We start from the raw sequence: 17756 nt of genomic DNA on the forward strand, positions 1-17756 counted from the left end.
AACTAGACCTGAATATCCACTCTATCCCAGGATGTCTCCTTCTGAGTCCTAGCCTGTGCTTTACACCTATCAATGATATGAAATGGAAACACTCATGAAGACCAATGTTTTACAACCTTCTGTTGCAAGAAAGATCATTAACGATTTGGCTTTGAAATGACCTTGAAGTTTGTTGATATGTAATTTCCATCATTCATTGAGAGCTTACAACATGTCAGGCTTACGGTGCATGGTCCAGTGCTGGTCCAATGCCAGCCATTACACTAAGTGTAGAAAATATGTGCTTCACTTAATCTTCACAATGGCCCAGAGATGTAACACTCATTAGATGTTTCCCCCAAAATCACATTCAACCTACAGTTTTTTTCATTTATTTCCTTCTTTGTCTAACATAAATACTAATTACATGACTAAAAGTCTTAATTTATCTGCTCATTAAATACTGTCAAACTATACTTCAGAGCAAAACTGCACTGGGGAAGTTTTGATTCTTTTGGAAGAACCAAGAAAACAAGAGAGAAGAAAGGATAAAATAAAGGATTAAGACATGAGGCTGCAGTTTTAAAGACAGGGATGGGACCAATTCACACACATGTGCCTTGAGATGAGACTTTGGAGAGAAAAATGGACAAAGAGAGTTCCTAGGAAGTTGTGTTGTGTTGGCTGAGCACTCCCTCTTGATCTTCCCCTTAGAAAACTTGCAGTATAGAACTACCATCCTCTTAATGCTTTTGAGCATTCTGATTTGTTTCTTTGGAATGCTCTACAATAGTAAGGGGACCTCAGATGAGAGAGTGAGTCACTCTACTTTCTTGCACATACTTACCAAGATATGGAATCAAGAACTTGTGTGGGTACTTGGATTTGGGATCTGCAAAGTCAAGTAGAGGAAACAAATGACAGCATTAGAGGGAAATTACCAAAGTTGGTGAAGGTTCTCTTCATTTGCCTGCACTAAGTGTAATTAGCACAAAGGAGCCCAGGGCTCACCCCTTATAGCCCTGGCAGGCTTAGGAAAACCACAAGTCTTGGTTGAGGAACCAGAGAACAGCAAACCCCAGGAGCCAGACAGGAACACAAACCCAGATTCTTCCTTTACTTAGACTTTCTCCAACAGAAACAGAGATTGCCTTGAGGGTTACCAAGTTTCCAGAACAGGATTTGGGACAATATATGATATTCTTCTTGGAAAACAGATTAGGGATTAGAGCAGGGGCTGGCAGACCACAGAGAAAGGGGGACAAATGTCTCTTGGGGTTCACATGAATTCTAACATGGAGGTGTTTTACAGCTCTTGTCCTTTAAGAGGTGGGCAAGAAACAAATCAGGGCTGAGGGCACGGGACACATTGCCTTTCAGGGAAAGGCTGTTTTCCTTTATTAGGTTTTACTAAAAGTAATGGAAACAGTGGACAGGGAAGAAAGATTAGAATATAAGCTCTTAGTTAAAACTAAGTTAGTTAAAGATGATGGAGCAAACACCAAATATTTTAATTTTGTGCTATGAGATGATCCACCACAGATGCTTTGAAAAAGGCTTGGATGAGGACGTTAGATGACTTGTGCCCCAAAAGGAAATAAACATATGCAAACAAAAAACCAAAATTGGAACCACCACCAAGAGGTTATACTGGTAAATTAATGACCTAGCATTCAGGTTAACGTACTGAAACACTAGAGGCTGAGCTACTTCTGAATTCCCCTGAAAACTTACGCTCAAGCAGGGGTTGGGGGTGGGGATTATTGCTGATACTGAAGTCACAAAACCAAGAGGCAAAGGAAGCCCTTGGTGATCTGGTGGTGCCAGCCCGGCTTTAAAATACATCCTCAAGGGCCCATGGGAGTCTGAGGTGGACAAGGGACTAGGTGGGATGTTATAGTCCCTTTCAGGATTGGTCAGAAACCTCTCCCCACTTTATCCAGGTCTCTCTTTCTTTTTTTAATTCCAGGATGGTGAACACAGTGAAACTAATTTATATTAGTTTCAGATGTAGAACGTAGTGATTCAACAATTCCATATGTCATCCAATGCTCATCACAACTAGTGCACTCCTTAATCCCCATCACCTATTTCACCCATCCCCTGCTCTGGTAACCATCATTGTGTTCCTAGGCCCCTTAAAGGCTGAGTTCTAATCTTTGCTTCAGGAATTCGTTAGAATCCTGCCTGTGAGTTTTGCATATCACTCCTAGGTGGATTAGGTTCCTGAGATTCATCCCTTTTCTTACCTGTTCTGCCCAAAAATATCCTTGCGTAGTCTGGGTCATAGATATAGAAAAATGCTTGAAAAGGCCCAACCCAGCAAGGAAAGGCACAAGGGTATTTTTCAACAAGCTCCTCAAATTTCTCCATTTTACCATCTTGAAGTAACTGTAGTGAGAAAAAGAGTGAAGGAAGTTAGAGGAACCAAACAGTCTGGATTCATCTCCTCTTACAGAGGCAAGCTGAAGGTAGGGCCTCAGTAAGTTCACACAAACATGCTTTCCTTGGCATGTCCAAGCTTGGAGTATAATTTTTAAAAAGGTTTATTTATTTATGGGGTGCCTGGGTGGCTCAGTGCGTTAAAGCCTCTGCCTTCGGCTCGGGTCATGATCCTAGTGTCCTGGGATGGAGCCCCACATCGGGCTCTCTGCTCAGCAGGGAGCCTGCTTCCCTTCCTCTCTCTCTGCCTGCCTCTCTGCCTACTTGGGATCTCTGTCTGTCAAATAAATAAATTAAATCTTTAAAAAAGAGATTTAATTAATTTATTTGAGAGAAAGAGAGAGAATTGAGGGGAGGCAGAGGGAGAGGGAGAAGGAGAGAATCTCAAGCAGACTCCCTGCTCAGCGTGGGGTCATTCTCACAAACTTGAGATCGTGATCTGAGCTGAAACCAAGAGTCAGACGCTTAACTGAGTATGCCACCCAAGCACCTAATGAAGTTCTGTGTATTTATCTTCTCAATGTAAGTGTATGTTGCATCCCCAGAATAAGTCCCTGTCAAATGACATCTATGGTAAGCTGTTTTCCCGAATGAGAAGGTGAAGAGACCTGAATCTGCCTCACCTGCCAAGGTCACGCCTTTTGATTAGGAGTAGAGTCTGGAAGCTGAGATATTTTTCCTATGTAGGAAGCTAGTTGATAGTTGACTGAATATAACCCATGATCCAGCTCACTATTTCCTCTCCCTTTTCCTTTTTCTAATTATTGAGGAGTGATTCTTGTGACTTCATAGTAAAAGCTTCTCCCTAAAAACCTGCCCACTCCATCTCCAAAGAAAATCCCATTCTTTTCCCTCACAACAGTAAATGGCTCATTTATACAGGTGTGTGAAGCTTGAAGCAAGTTTAAATAAAATTCTCAGCTTCCAACACTTATAAACCAGAGTACAAATACCACCATCAAAGATGAACTTTTTGCCTTAGTGAGCAAGTTACTAATGATTCATTTAAAGAGTTCCTCTAAATCACTGACAAGAAGATAAATTTATATCTACTTCTTATATAACATGAGAGTGTGGGGGGCACCTGTATGTGTGTGTCTGGGTGTACCCAGTGACGCCTGATTGTGGGGGTCTTGACTTGCAAAGAAACCCTAAGGCTGGCAAGTTCTTCCTTGTGTGACCAACCATACAGAGTTTGCCATGTGATTTGTCTTACCCTCAGAAAAGGTGGAAAACTTTGGCTCCCAATTTCCTCTGTTACCAGCTAGCACCTTTATCCCATGAAGTATTCCCTGGAAAGTTTAGGGCCCCTAGGAGATTGAGATTCTTGAAACCTAGCTCCTGAAATGGTACAGACTCATTTTTGCTAACTACAGTCAAGCCAGTGACAAGCACCCACTGACAATGCAAATGATGTCTCCCAACAAAACAAATGTTTCTTCATTAATTCATTTGTAAACCATAGACAAGTAAGTATTTATTAAGGGCCTACTATATATGCCAGGCAATAGAGATGCAGGGAAATATAAGACAGGCAAGGTCTTTGCCCTCATGGAAATTACAGTTTAATATGAGGATTATTTCTTTAGGTTAGAAATTGTTATGGACACCCTCAGCCACAAGCATTTGTTTATACTTTTATTAACCTCTGTCTGGGCAAAAAGGAGAGAAAGCCATTGTGACTCCTATAATATATGAATTTATATTTCTTCATCCAAAATATTATCTTAATACATTTGAAAATATGTCTTACACATATTTAGGAAACACTGCTTAGAAATATTCAGAAAATGCTTAGTCCCCAGATAAATAGTAATAGCTAACACTTACAAAGCACTACTATGAGCTAGGTACTGCCATGATCATGTTTTCCATGATTTATATTATTTAATCTTTATACCAGGAACCCTATGAAGCAGATATGATTAGAACCTACATTTTACAGGGGCACCTGGGTGGCTCAGTGGGTTAAAGCCTCTGCCTTCGGCTCGGGTCGTGGTCCCAGGGTCCTGGGATCGAGCCCCGCATCAGGCTCTCTGCTCAGCAGGGAGCCTGCTTCCTTCTCTTTCTGCCTGCCTCTCTGCCTACTTGTGATCTCTGTCTGCCAAATAAATAAATAAAATATTAAAAAAAAAAAAGAACCTACATTTTACAGCTGAGGAAACTGGACCTTAGGGAGGTTAAGGAAAACAGTTCCAGCTGTTCCTTGTGACTATCTAAGTGGTGAATTGTCAAAAGAAACATAATTGGTAAAAAAATAAAATAAAATAAAAAATGTAAACAGGTAGAGTTGGTATTATTAGTCAGCTTGATGTATTAGCCATCTCTCATCTGTAAAACTCTGGTAGAGGCCCTTCTAAAACACACACAAAAAATTTACTGACAGTCAATAGGTTATGGACTTTAAAACATTATGAATGCAATAAATAATCTGAATAAAAATAAAACCATTCTGTCTATAACAGTATCAGAAAGGACAAAACATTCAGAAATAAATTTAAACAGATAAATGTAAAATTTATACCCTGAAAACTATAAAACATTGTTGAAAGAAATTTGAAAATACTCAAGTAAATGTAAAGATGTCCCATGTTCACAGATCAGAAGACTTAATATTGTTAACATGACAATATTTCCCAGATTGATCTATAGATTCAATGTAATCCCTGTCAGAATCACACCTGGCTTTTTTGTAGACATTGATAAGCTGATTCTAAAACTTACATGGAAACCAGAGGTATCCAGAATAACCTAAATAATCTTGAAAAAGAACAAAATATGGGCACCTGGGTGGCTCAGTTGGTTAAGGGTTAAGCGTTTGCCTTCAGCTCAGGTCATGATCCCAGGGTCCTGGGATAGAGTCCCGCCTCAGACTCCCTGCTCAGAGAAGAGTCTGCTTCTTTCTCTCCTTTTACCCCTTCCCCCTGTCCATGCTCTCTCTCTCTTACACACAGAAATAAATAAAATCTTTAAAAGAAAGAACAAAATAAGAAGACTCATGATTCCCAATTTCAAAATTTACTACAAAGCAAAAATAATTAAGACAGTGTGGTATTGGCATAAGGACAGACATATAAATCAATAGAATAGAATTAAGAATATAGAAACAAACTTCATGTTTATAGTCAACTGATAGCAATGTCTTTTGTTCCAATGAGCTGGCTCTTGGTGAGCCTTTGGATGGAGGCGCCTCACTAGAAAGACCAAGCAATAATTAGAAACTTGGAATCTTCAGTCCCAGTTCCCATTCTACAGAGAGGGAGAGGGACCAGAAATGGAATTAATGTTCAATCATGCCTACATGATGAAGCCTCTGTAAGAATTCCAAAAGTATAGGGTTTGGAGACCTCCTAGTTTGGTGAACATGTGGAGGTACTGGTAGAGTGATGCATCTGGAGAGGGCATGGAAGCTCTGTGCCCCTTCTCATGTACCTTACCCAATACATCACTTCGAACTGCATGTTCATCTGTATCTTTTATCATACCCACTTATAATAAACTGGTAAACAGTAAATTAATTGTTTCCTGAGTTCTGTGAGCTGTTCCAGCATATTAACCAGATTCGAAGAAGAGGTCACAGGAATCTCCAACTTACAGGTGATTGGTCAGAAGCACGGTAACCATCTGGACTTGCCATTGGCATCTGAAATGGGGGGGGGTAGTCTTGTGGGGCTGAGTTCTTAATCTGTGAGATCTGATGCTTTCTCTGGGTAGACAGTGTCAGAACTGCATTGTATCACAGGATTGCTTGATTGCAGCCTGGAGGTGGGGGCGCTCACCCAACACCTGGTGTCAGAAGTGTTGTGAATATGGTCATAGTGTGAGAGTAAAGGGGAAACACAGGAAGAGAACTGGGTTTTTCCAACTCAGGTTCCAAACAATTCAATGAGGAGAAAAATAGTCTTTTCAACAAATGGTGCTGGGATAACTGAATAGCCACAAAAAATAGTAACGTTAGACCCTTACCTTACACAATATGCAAAAATTAATTTAATGGATCAAAGATCTAAATGAAGGAGCTAGAACTATAAAACTCTAAGAAGAAAACATAAAGAATTAACCTTAGATTTGGCAGTCAGCAGCATTTCTACACTAAAATGTAGAAAACCTGCATTTTCTACACAAAAACCAGTTGATGTTCTAACAAACAATCTGAAAAGAAAATAATGAAAACAAGTCCATCTGCAATAGCATCAAAAAGAATAAACTATTTAGGAGGTGAAACCAAGTACTGGAAAACCAAATATTCCCAATCAACAAGGTGAAAGACTTGTATAGTGAGAATAAATATTTCTGAAGAAATTTAAAAAGACATAAACAAGTGGAAATACATTCCATGTTCATGGATTGGAAGATTTATTGTTAAGATGTCAATACTACCCAAAGTGATCTAAAATTCAATATAATCCCTACAAAAATTCTAATCTAATGATGTTTTCATTGGGAAATAGAAAAATCCATCCCAAAATTGATATGGAACATCAAGGGACCTTGAAAAGCCAAAATGTCTTTAATAAGAAGAACAAAACTGAAGGACTCATGTTTCCTGATTTCAAAACTTACTACAGAGCTATAGTAATCAAAACAGTATGGTTCTGGCACAGAGAGACATACAGGCTAATGGAATAAAATAGAAAGTCTAGAAATAAACCCCCAAATAATGGTCAAATGATGTTTGACAAAGGTGGCAGGACAGGGAAAGGGACAGTCTTTTCAACAAATGTTGCTGGGAAAACTAGATATCCACGTGGCAAGGAATAAAGTTGGGCCCTTCCTTACTTAACGCCATATACAAAAATAAATGGAAAATGGTTCAAAGACCTAAATGTAAGACCTTAAACTGTAAAATTCTTAGAAGAAAACACAGAGCAAATTCTTCAAAACTTTGGATCTGGCAGTGATTTCTGGAATATGACACCAAATGCACAGGAAAAAAGGAAAAAATATACAAATTGGACTTTATGAAAATTTAAAAATTTTGTGCATGAAAAGACAGTATAATCGAGTAAAAAGTAAAAAACACGGAATGGGAGAAATATTTGCAAATAACTGATAAGTGGTTAATATCCAAAATACATAGAGATCTCCTAAAACTCAACAACAGAAAACAACCTGATCCAAATATGGGTAAGGGACTTAACTAGACATTTCTCCAAAGAAGACATACAAATGGCACTGAGCACATGAAAAGATGCTTAACATCACTAATCATTAGGAAAATGCAAATCAAAAGTATAAGATACTACCTCTGATTCATTGGGATGACTGTCAGAAAAAAACAAAACAAAAACAAACAAACAAACAAAAAACCCCAGAAAACAGCATGTGTTGGTAAGAATGTGGAGAAATTGGAACCCCTGTGCACTTCTGGTGGAAGTGTAAAATGGTACTTCCACTGTGGAAAACAGTGTGGTGGTTCCTCAGAAAATTAAAAATAGAATTACCATATGATCCAGCAATTCCATTTCTGGGTACATATCCAAAAGAATTGTAAGTAGGGTGTCAAAGAGATTTTTGTACACCCTTCTTCGCAACACCTAAAATGTAGAAACAACCAATGTATCCCCTGATGGATGAATAGATAAACAAAATGAGGTATATAGGCACAGTGAAATATTATTCAGTTAAAAAAAAAGACAATTCTGACATATGCTACAATATGGATGAATCCTGAGGACATTATGTTAAGTGAAATAAGCTAGTTACAAAAAGATAAATACTACACGATTCCACTTATACGAAATAGTAGTAGTCAAAATTGTAGAGACAGAAAATAGAATGGTGCTATTTTTCCCCAGGGGCTGGGGAAAGACAGAAATGGGGAACTATTGTTTAATGGGCACAGAATTTCAGTTTTACAATATGAAAAGAGTTATGGAGTTGGATGGTGTTAATGACTGCACAACATTATGAATGTATTTAATATCACTGAACTGTACCCTTTTAGAAATGGTTAAGATGGTAAATTTTTTAAAAAAGATTTTATTTATTTATTTGACAGACAGAGATCACAAGTAGGCAGAGAGAGAGAGATGAGGAAGCAGGCTCCCTGCCGAGCAGAGAGTCCAATGAGGGGCTCGATCCCAGGACCCTGAGACTATGACCTGAGCCGAAGGCAGAGGCTTAACACACTGAGCCACCCAGGTGCTCCAAGATGGTAAATTTTATGTTACGGGCATTTTACTACAGTAAACATGTTCGGAAAAAAATTGGAAAGGTATCAGAATTTTCAACATCATCCTGAAAGGTAGAAGACAATGGAATGATGTCTTCAAAATTCTGAGAGAAAATTATATCCAAAGTATAATCTATACCCAGCCAAACTATCAATCAAGTTATTAATTTTAACAGACATTTTCAGCCATTCGAGACCTCAAAAAATTCACCTGATATTCCTTCACTCAATCTCAAGAAGCTATCCATAAAAATGATGAAATAAATCAGGAAAAAGAAAAGACATGGTATCCAGGAAACAGAATATAGGACACAGGGTAGCACATTATCTGTGTACCGGGCCTAGAGAACATCCTAGAAAAACAATGCAGTCCAGATTCGATCGGGAGGTGAGGTCGTTGGGAGAAATGCCTCCAGAAAAGCACACAGGCTGACAGACTTTTTAATATGTTTCAATATTTGGAAATATTGTTGAGATGTTTGACAGATCTATTAAAAACATTTGGGAAAAAATAGTGATAGATTTTGAAAAACAGCATATGAGAAAAGGAGGAAGGTAATAACACCATGGAAGAAATAAAGTTCTATGAGAAAAGAAACAAAATCAACCATTAGATCAGTGGTAAGTAAACATTCACATAATCAAAATAATATAAATATTAATTATTCTATTTAACAAAAAATACAATGTAACTATATTGGGACAGTAAAAGATGAGGTATAAGTGATTACTTATCATGAGATAGTTAAAGAAAGGATATCTAAAATTATTAAATTAAGAAACCCAACATAGTAATATTATTTTGCCAGTAAGGATTGACATAAACAGGTAGAGCAGTTGAGAGTGGTTGCTTTTGGGCAGAAGGACTGGAAGTGGGGGAGCCAAAGGATCATGCACTAGCTCTGCTGGGGACCCCCCTCCCCACCCCAGCCATCCTTTAAAATTCTGCCCAGACTTCCATAGACTTTCCTTCCTTCCCTAGGTAGAGATGCCTATTTCCTTCCAAGATCCCCTGTCCCTAGGCCTCTATCAAGCACTCATTACCCTGTATTTGCATTTTCTCTTTGTGGTCTAAGTATGCATCTGACTTGGGCTTCGTCGTCGTCTTCTTTTTTTTTTTTTTTTAATTTAAACTTTATTTCATTTTTTCAGTGTTCCAAGATTCATTGTTTATGCATCACAGCCAGTGCTCCATGCAATACCTGCCCTCCTTAATACCCACCACCAGGCTCACCCAAACCCCCAGCCCCCCTCCCCTCCAAACCCCTCAGTTTGTTTCTCAGAGCCCACAGTCTCTCATGGTTCTTCTCCCCCTCCAATTTTCCCCAGGCTGACTTGGCCTTCTGAGGGCTGGTACTCTGCTTGTAATCCCAGCACCCATCACACAATTCTACTCAAACCTGGCTGAATGAATAAAACAAGGAATCTGGGGTGAGAGTGGATTTGGACAACAGAGCACCACAAATTAAAGGTCTCCCTCTTACACATTTCAATTTGCCATCACTTTCTGAGTGATTGGTGAGGGCTGCTCTTTACTTCCCAAAATCTTGGGAAAAGTTCATTTTCTCTGGTTGTAATGCACTAAGGGTGGCAACTAATTGTGTTCTATTTTGCCTATTTTCTGCAGTTAATAAGCATTATTTAGAGTAACATAACTATATTTTAGCGATTCATGTGGAAGTCTTTAAAAATTTTTTTTTATTTTTTTTATAAACATATAATGTATTATTAGCCCCAGGGATACATGTCTGTGAATCGCCAGGTTTACACACTTCACAGCACTCACCATATCACCTACCCTCCCCAATGTGTGGAAGGCTTTTTAAGATGCAGTGCATAAATGCAAGAGATAGGTGAAGCAACCAGAGACTGCCCTGAATTACAGGACGATCTTCTTCTGTACGCAGTCTCTACATACGTCCTCCCAGCAACCCCACCCCCCCACCCCGCCCCCGCAAGCTTCCACTCCAGGGGCTCCAGGCTTGTTTCTCTTTCCCTGCAACCCTGTGAGGGAGCAAGCCCAGAGTAATGGAAAGATGCCGAGAGCCACAGGCTAAGCCAGAGAGGGCAGGATGCAGCGATGAAAGGAAAGGGTGGAAGCAGCCCATCTCTCCGCCCGCCTTGCATCCTCGGAAGCATCCTTCTCCGTCCCTCCCTTCCATTACCTTCTGGTGCCCGTAGAACCAGTGGATGGGAGGGGCGGGGAAGCGGCACAGGTCTCGCAGCAGCCGCAGCCTCCGCAAGTAGAGCTTGATGGCCTGCAGCAGGCCCAGCGCCAGGCAGAACACGAAGGCCAGGTATAAGGGCCGTGCCCAGCGCGTCTCGAGCCAGGAGGACTCCATCGCTGTGCGCTGCGCTGTCGCAGGCGGTCTCCGGGGCTCGGGAGGGGATGGGCTTTCCCCGCCCCGCGCCTGAAGAGGATTGCCCAGCCCACCGCGACTCTGTACCCTCGAGGAAGTTCCGTTCTTCCCCCGGGAGGAGGAAGACCTCTGGGAGGGACCGCTCCAGCTTGGCCAGAGGAGGCAGTCTCGAGTTCTCCGATTTCTAACCCTTTATCAATTGAGGCGAATCTTCATTCAGGGGAACTTTTTTGTTTTGTTTTTAATTTTATTTTTTCAGTGTTCCAAGATTCATTGTTTATGCACCACACAGGGCAACTTCTTAATGCCCTTCTGGAGTGTCACACTTCAGCTGTGACAGTTTTCAATTATAGGAGGTCAGAATTTAGGTTTCAAAATAATACCAAGGCTGAGGCCATTGTTTTTCTTCTTTGCCACAATAAATGGTAAACTGCTATGTTAATAAAAACAAAACAAAAACCCAAACACAAAAGCCTTTCCCTCTCTGAAATTCTGTCAGAACCCACAGGGATCTGGGAGTTGGGAATGGACGTATATAATCATTACACTTACATAGTGTGGCTTGTCCAGTGGTGTGTTGGTAAATGTTTCACAGTTGATCTTCACTTGGATTTCTAGCATTTGCCAGTGTCCACCATGTGTTATTTCAAGCTACAGAAGACACTACAGACACAGTCAGGGCCCACGATATAATTTGTGGATCCCAGGGCAAAATGAAAATGTGGGGCCCCTTGCTAAAGAGTTATTAACAATTTCAAGATGATGACAGCAGAGCATTAAGCCATGTATGTGAGTATGCTTCTGAGTATGGGGCCTTGTTTCATGCCTATGAAGCCAGATCTATCCAAGAGACATACATAACTTTGAGAGCGTAGAAAATAGGAAAATGTAGCAAAGTAACTAGAAAGTAATGCAGTTTTGGTACTTATTACTTATTAGGTGGTGAACTAGCATCCAGCAGACCTGACTTCCCAAGCTGCTGTCCCCCTTGCCCAAAATTCAATTATTCATTCATTTATTTATGCTAAGAAAGGCACATGTTAGGTGTTGGATTTACAGTTTTTTTTAAAATTTTTTATTTCTTTTCAGCGTAACAGTATTCATTGTTTTTTCACCACACCCAGTGCTCCATGCAATCCGTGCCCTCCCTAATACCCACCACCTGGTTCCCCCAACCTCCCACCCCCCGCCCCTTCAAAACCCTCAGGTTTTTTTTCAGAGTCCATAGTCTCTCATGGTTCACCTCCCCTTCCAATTTCCCTTAACTCCCTTCTCTTCTCCATCTACCCTTGTCCTCCGTATTATTTATTATGCTCCACAAATAAGTGAATCCATATGATACTTGACTCTCTCTGTTTGACTTAATTCACTCAGCATAATCTCAAGACAGTGACCTAATGGGTCCAATATGATCCTGATTTCCTCCTCCATTCATTTGTCAAGCAGTAAGAATTTGTTGGGCATCATCAATAGACACAGCCCTCTCCCAGACTTTAGAAACTAAGGACTCAGGTTGCTTTTTTGCAACCGTCAAAGACTCCTTGGTTGGGGTGTCTGGATACCAGATGAATGAGAAAGATAATTGACTGGGTAAGAAACGCTGACCATGCCCGCACAACTGACTAAGACTTGAGCTCATATTCGACAGACAGTTCTGCATTCTGCTTTCCTCACTTTCCTCTAAGCTCTACTCACATCCTAAATAATTCTCCATGAGCATCTTTCTCAATGACTGCTACATCTAGTCACGTGGTGTGCTCTTATACCTGCTCACAGAAACTGTTCTGCATAGGGAGGCTTGCATTTGTGCCAATATGGGGGGTTGATGCCTGAAATACAGTCCTGCTCCCAGGAAATACTGGATCAAATAGAAGAAACATGAAATGTCCCCTGCAAAGTTTGGCAGCTACCACGTGTGGGCTGGAAGGTGGTTTTCAGCAAATGGTTCACAGCAAGGTCTCTGGGGCCACACTGCCTGGGGTGAATGCTGGCTCCACCTCTTACCAGGAGTGTGACCCTGGCCAGGGTAGCTAAGCTCTTTGTGCCTTACTTGTGTCACGAGGACTATGGGATTATTTTATGTACACACACACACACACACACACACACACACACACACAGACGTATGTATTTAGTTAGTTTAAGTTCAAGTTAGTTAACACATAGAGTATATCGTTTTCAGGAGTAGAATTTAGTGCTTTATCGCTTACATAGAACACTCAGTCCTCATCACAACAGGTACCCTCCTTAATGCCCATCACCCTTTTATCCCTTCCCCCCACTCACCTCCCCTCCAACAACCCTCAGTTTCCTGTAGTTTAGAGTTTCTTATGGTTTGCCTCCCTCTCTGTTTTTATTTCATTTTATTCTTCCTTCCCATCCCCTATATTCATCTGTATTGTTTCTTGAATTCCATCTACAAGTGAAATCATATGGTATTTATCTTTTATCTGACTTATTTGCCTAACATAATACCCTCCAGTTCCTTCCATCCACATCCTTGCAAATGGCAAGACTTCATTCTTTTGGATGGCTGAGTAAAATATATATCTATATATATATATATACACACACACATACACACACACACACACACACACACACACCACTTCTTCTTTATCCATTCATCTGTTGATGGATGGACATTTGGTATCTTTCCACATTTTGGCTATTTTGTACATTGCTTATATAAACTTTGAGGTACATGTGCTCCTTGCCAACACTATTTTTGTTTCCTTGGGTAAATGCCGGATAGTGCAATTGCTGGGTTGTAGAGTGGCTATATTTTTACCTTTCTGAGGAACCTCCACACTGTTTTCCACAGTGGTTGCACCAGCTTGTATTCCCACCAACAGTGCAAGAGGGTTCCCCTCTTTCCACAGTCTCACCAACATCTGTTGTTCCCTGAGTTGTTTTTTTAGCCATCCTTTTTTTCTTTTAAAACTTTATTTGTTCAGTGTTCCAAGATTCATTGTTTATGCATCACACCCGTGCTCCATGCAATATGTTCCCTCCTTTTAGCCATTCTGACTGGTGTGAGGTGGTATCTCATTGTGGTTTTGATTTGTGTTTCCCTGATGATGAGTGATGTTGAGCACCTTTTCATGTGTCTGTTGGCCATTTGTGTGTCTTCTTTGGAGAAATATCTGCTCATGTCCTCTGTCCATTTCTTGACTGGATTTTTTGCTTTTTGGGTGTGGAGTTTGATAAGTTGTTTATAGATTTTGGATAGTAGCCCTTTATCTGATAAGACAGTGGCAAATATCTTCTCTCATTCCATCGATGGCCTTTTAGTTTTGTTTATTGTGTTCTTTGTGCAGAGGATGTATCTTGATGAGGTCCAATAGGTAGATTTTTTGCTTTTGTTTCCCTTGCATCTGGAGATGTGTCTAGAAGAAGTTGCTGTGGCTGAGGTCAAAAAGGTTGCTGCCTGTCTTCTCTTCTAGGAAAGTGATGGTTTCTTGTCTTACTTTAAATGTTTCATCCATTTTGAGTTTCCTTTTGCGTATGGTGTAGGAAATTGGTCTGGTTTCATTCTGCATGTCACTGTCCAGTTTTCCCAACATCATTTGTTGGAGACTGTCTTTTTCCCATGGACAGTCTTTCCTACTTTGTTGATTAGTTGGCCACATTCTTGTGGGTCCATTTCTGGGTTCTCTATTCTGTTCCATTGATCTCTGTGTCTACTTTTGTGCCAGTACCATAGTGTCTTGATGATGACAGCTTTGTAATACAGCTTGAAGTCTGGAATTGTGATGTCTCCCTCTGCTTTATTTTTTCAACTTTAATTTGGCTATTGGGAATCTTTTCTGGTTCCATACGAATGTTAGGATTGTTTGTTCTAGCTCTGGAGAAAAGTCTGGTGGTATTTTGATAGAGATTGCTTTCCATTTCTTTGTGTCTTCTTCAATTTCTTCTCATAAGTGTTCTATAGTATTCAGCTTCAGATCTTTTACCCCCCCCCCCTTTTTAATGTTTATTCCTAGGTATCTTATGGTTTTCAATGCAATTGCGTATGAGATCAATTCCTTGATTTCTCCTTCTGCTGCTTCGTTATTGGTGTATAGAAATGCAACAGATTTCTGTACATTGATTTTATATGCCGAGACTTTACTGAATTCATGTACCAGTTCTCGCAATTTTTTGGTGGACTCTTTTCAGTTTTCTACATAAAGTATAATGTCATCTGCAAAGAGTCAAGGTTTGATTTCTTCTTTGCCCATTTGGATGTCTTTTATTTCTTTCTGTTGTCTGATTGCCAAGGCTTGGACTTCCAATACTATGTTGACCAACAGTGGTGAGAGTAGACATCCCTGTCATGTTTTGTCCTTAGAGGAAAAGCTGTTTCCCCATTGAGGATGATATTAGTTGTGTGTCTTTCACATATGGTCTTTATGATGCCGAGGTATGTTCCTTCTATCCCTACTTTCTTGAGGGTTTGTATCATGAAATGATGCTGTATTTTGTCAAATGTTTTTCTGCATCTGTTGAGAGGGTCATGTGTTTCTTATCCTTTCTTTTATTAATGTGGTGTAACACGTCAACTGATTTGCAGATTCTGAACCACCCTTATAGTCCAGGAATAAATCCCAGTTGATCATGTGAATAGTTTTTTTTTAAATTTTTTAGTTTCTTTTCAGTGTACTAGAATTCATTGTTTATGAACCACACACAGTGCTCCATGCAATACATGCCCTCTGTAATACCCACCACCAGGCTCACCCAACCTCCCACCCCCGCCCCTCCAAAACCCTCAGGTTGTTTTTCAGAGTCCGTGGTCTCTCATGGTTCATCTCCCCCTCCAATTTCCCTCAACTCCCTTCTCCTCTCCATCTCCCCATTTCCTCCGTGTTATTTCTTATGCTCCACAAATAAGCAAAGCCATATGATAATTGACTCTCTCTGCTTGACTTATTTCACTCAGCATAATCTCTTCCAGTCCCGTCCATGTTGATACAAAAGTTGGGTATTCATCCTTTCTGATGGAGGCATAATACTCCATAGTGTGTATGGACCACCTCTTCCTTATCCATTCGTCTGTTGATAGGCATCTTGGTTCTTTCCACAGTTTGACGACTGTGGCCATTGCTGCTATTAATACTGGGGTACAGATGACCCTTCTTTTCACTACATCTGTATCTTTGGGGTAAATACCCAGTAGTGCAATTGCAGGGTCATAGGGAAGCTCTATTTTTAGTTTCTTAAGAACTCTCCACACTGTTCTCCAAAGTGGATGCCCCAACTTGCATTCCCACCAACAGTGTAAGAGGGTTCCCCTTTCTCCACATTCTCTCCAACACATGTTGTTTCCAGTCTTGTTAATTTTGGCCATTCTAACTGGCATAAGGTGGTATCTCAATGTGGTTTTGATTTGAACCGCCCTGATGGCTAGTGATGATGAACATTTTTTCATGTGTCTGTTAGCCATTTGTATGTCATTGGAGAAGTGTCTGTTCATGACTTCTGCCCATTTTTTGACGTGATTATCTGTTTTGTGTGTTGAGTTTGAGGAGTTCTTTATAGATCTTGGATATCAGCCCTTTGTCTGTACTGTCATTTGTGAATATCTTCTCCCATTCCGTGGGTTGCCTCTTTGTTTTGTTGACTGTTTCTTTTGCTGTGAAGAAGATTTTGATCTTGATGAAGTCCCAAAAGTTCATTTTTGCTTTTGTTTCCTTTGCCTTTGAAGACATATTTTGAAAGAAGTTGCTGTGGACAGTGTCGAAGAGGTTACTGCCTATGTTTTCCTCTAGGATTTTGATGGAGTCCTGCCTCATGTTAAGGTCTTTTATCCATGCTGAGTTGATCTTTGTGTATGGTGTAAAAGAATGGTCGAGTTTCATTATTCTACACATAGCTGTCCAATTTCCCCAACACCATCTATTGAAGAGACTGTCTTCTTTACACTGTATATATTTTCCTGCTTTGTTGAAGATTATTTGACCATAAAGTTGAGCGTCTATATCTGAGCTCTCTACTCTCTACTCTGTTCCACTGGTCTATGTGTCTGTTTTTGTGCCAGTACCATGCTGTCTTGGTGATCACAGCTTTGTAGTAAAGCTTGAAATCAGACAACGTGATGCCGCCAGTTTTGTTTGTCTTTTTCAACATTTCCTTAGCAATTCGGGGTCTCTCCTGGTTCTATACAAATTTTAGGATTATTTGCTCCAGCTCTTTGAAGAATACCGGTGGAATTTTGATCAGAATGGCATTAAAAGTATAGATTGCTCTAGGCAGTATAGACATTTTAACAATGTTTGTTCTTCTGATCCATGAACATGGAATGGTCTTCCATCTTTTTGTGTCTTCTTCAATTTCTTTCATGAGTGTCCTGTAGTTCCTCGAGTACAGATCCTTTACCTCTTTGGTTAGGTTTATTCCCAGGTATCTTATGGTTCTTGGTGCTATAGTAAATGGAATCAATTCTCTAAATTCCCTTTCTGTGTTTTCATTGTTAGTGTATAAGAAAGCAACTGATTTCTGTACATTGATTTTGTATTCTGCCACATTATTGAATTGTTGTATGAGTTCTAGTAGTTTGGGGGTGGAGTCTTTTGGGTTTTCCATATAAAATATCACGTCATATGCGAAGAAAGAGAGTTTGACTTCTTCTTTGCCAATTTGAATACCTTTTATTTCTATTTGTTGTCTGATTGCTGTTGCTAGGACTTCTCATACTATGTTGAACAAGAGTGGTGAGAGTGGCATCCTTGTCACATTCCTGATCTCAAAGGGAAGACGGTCAGCTTTTCCCCATTGAGGATGATATTCGCTGTGGGTTTTTCATAGATTTTATGAAA

General features: G+C 40.2%; 1 protein-coding gene across 1 annotated transcript in view; it reads right to left on the reverse strand.

Annotated features, from left to right (window-relative positions):
- Positions 1-10948, reverse strand: part of CYP4X1 (cytochrome P450 family 4 subfamily X member 1) — a gene marked incomplete at its 3' end in the record, with an annotated part of 38293 nt that extends 27345 nt beyond the window's left edge. Inside the window, exons 1-3 of the mRNA XM_080802724.1 lie at positions 10762-10948; positions 2229-2370; positions 827-871 (exon numbers count right to left, since the gene is read on the reverse strand). Coding sequence (XP_080658850.1) covers positions 827-871; positions 2229-2370; positions 10762-10938 — 364 coding nt within the window. The 5' untranslated portion in view covers positions 10939-10948. The remainder of the gene's footprint in view (positions 1-826; positions 872-2228; positions 2371-10761) is intronic.
- Positions 10949-17756: the final 6808 nt, after the last annotated feature.

Source organism: Martes martes (genome assembly GCF_963455335.1).
Source record: "Martes martes genome assembly, chromosome: 4".
Classification (NCBI taxonomy): Eukaryota; Metazoa; Chordata; class Mammalia; order Carnivora; family Mustelidae; genus Martes; species Martes martes.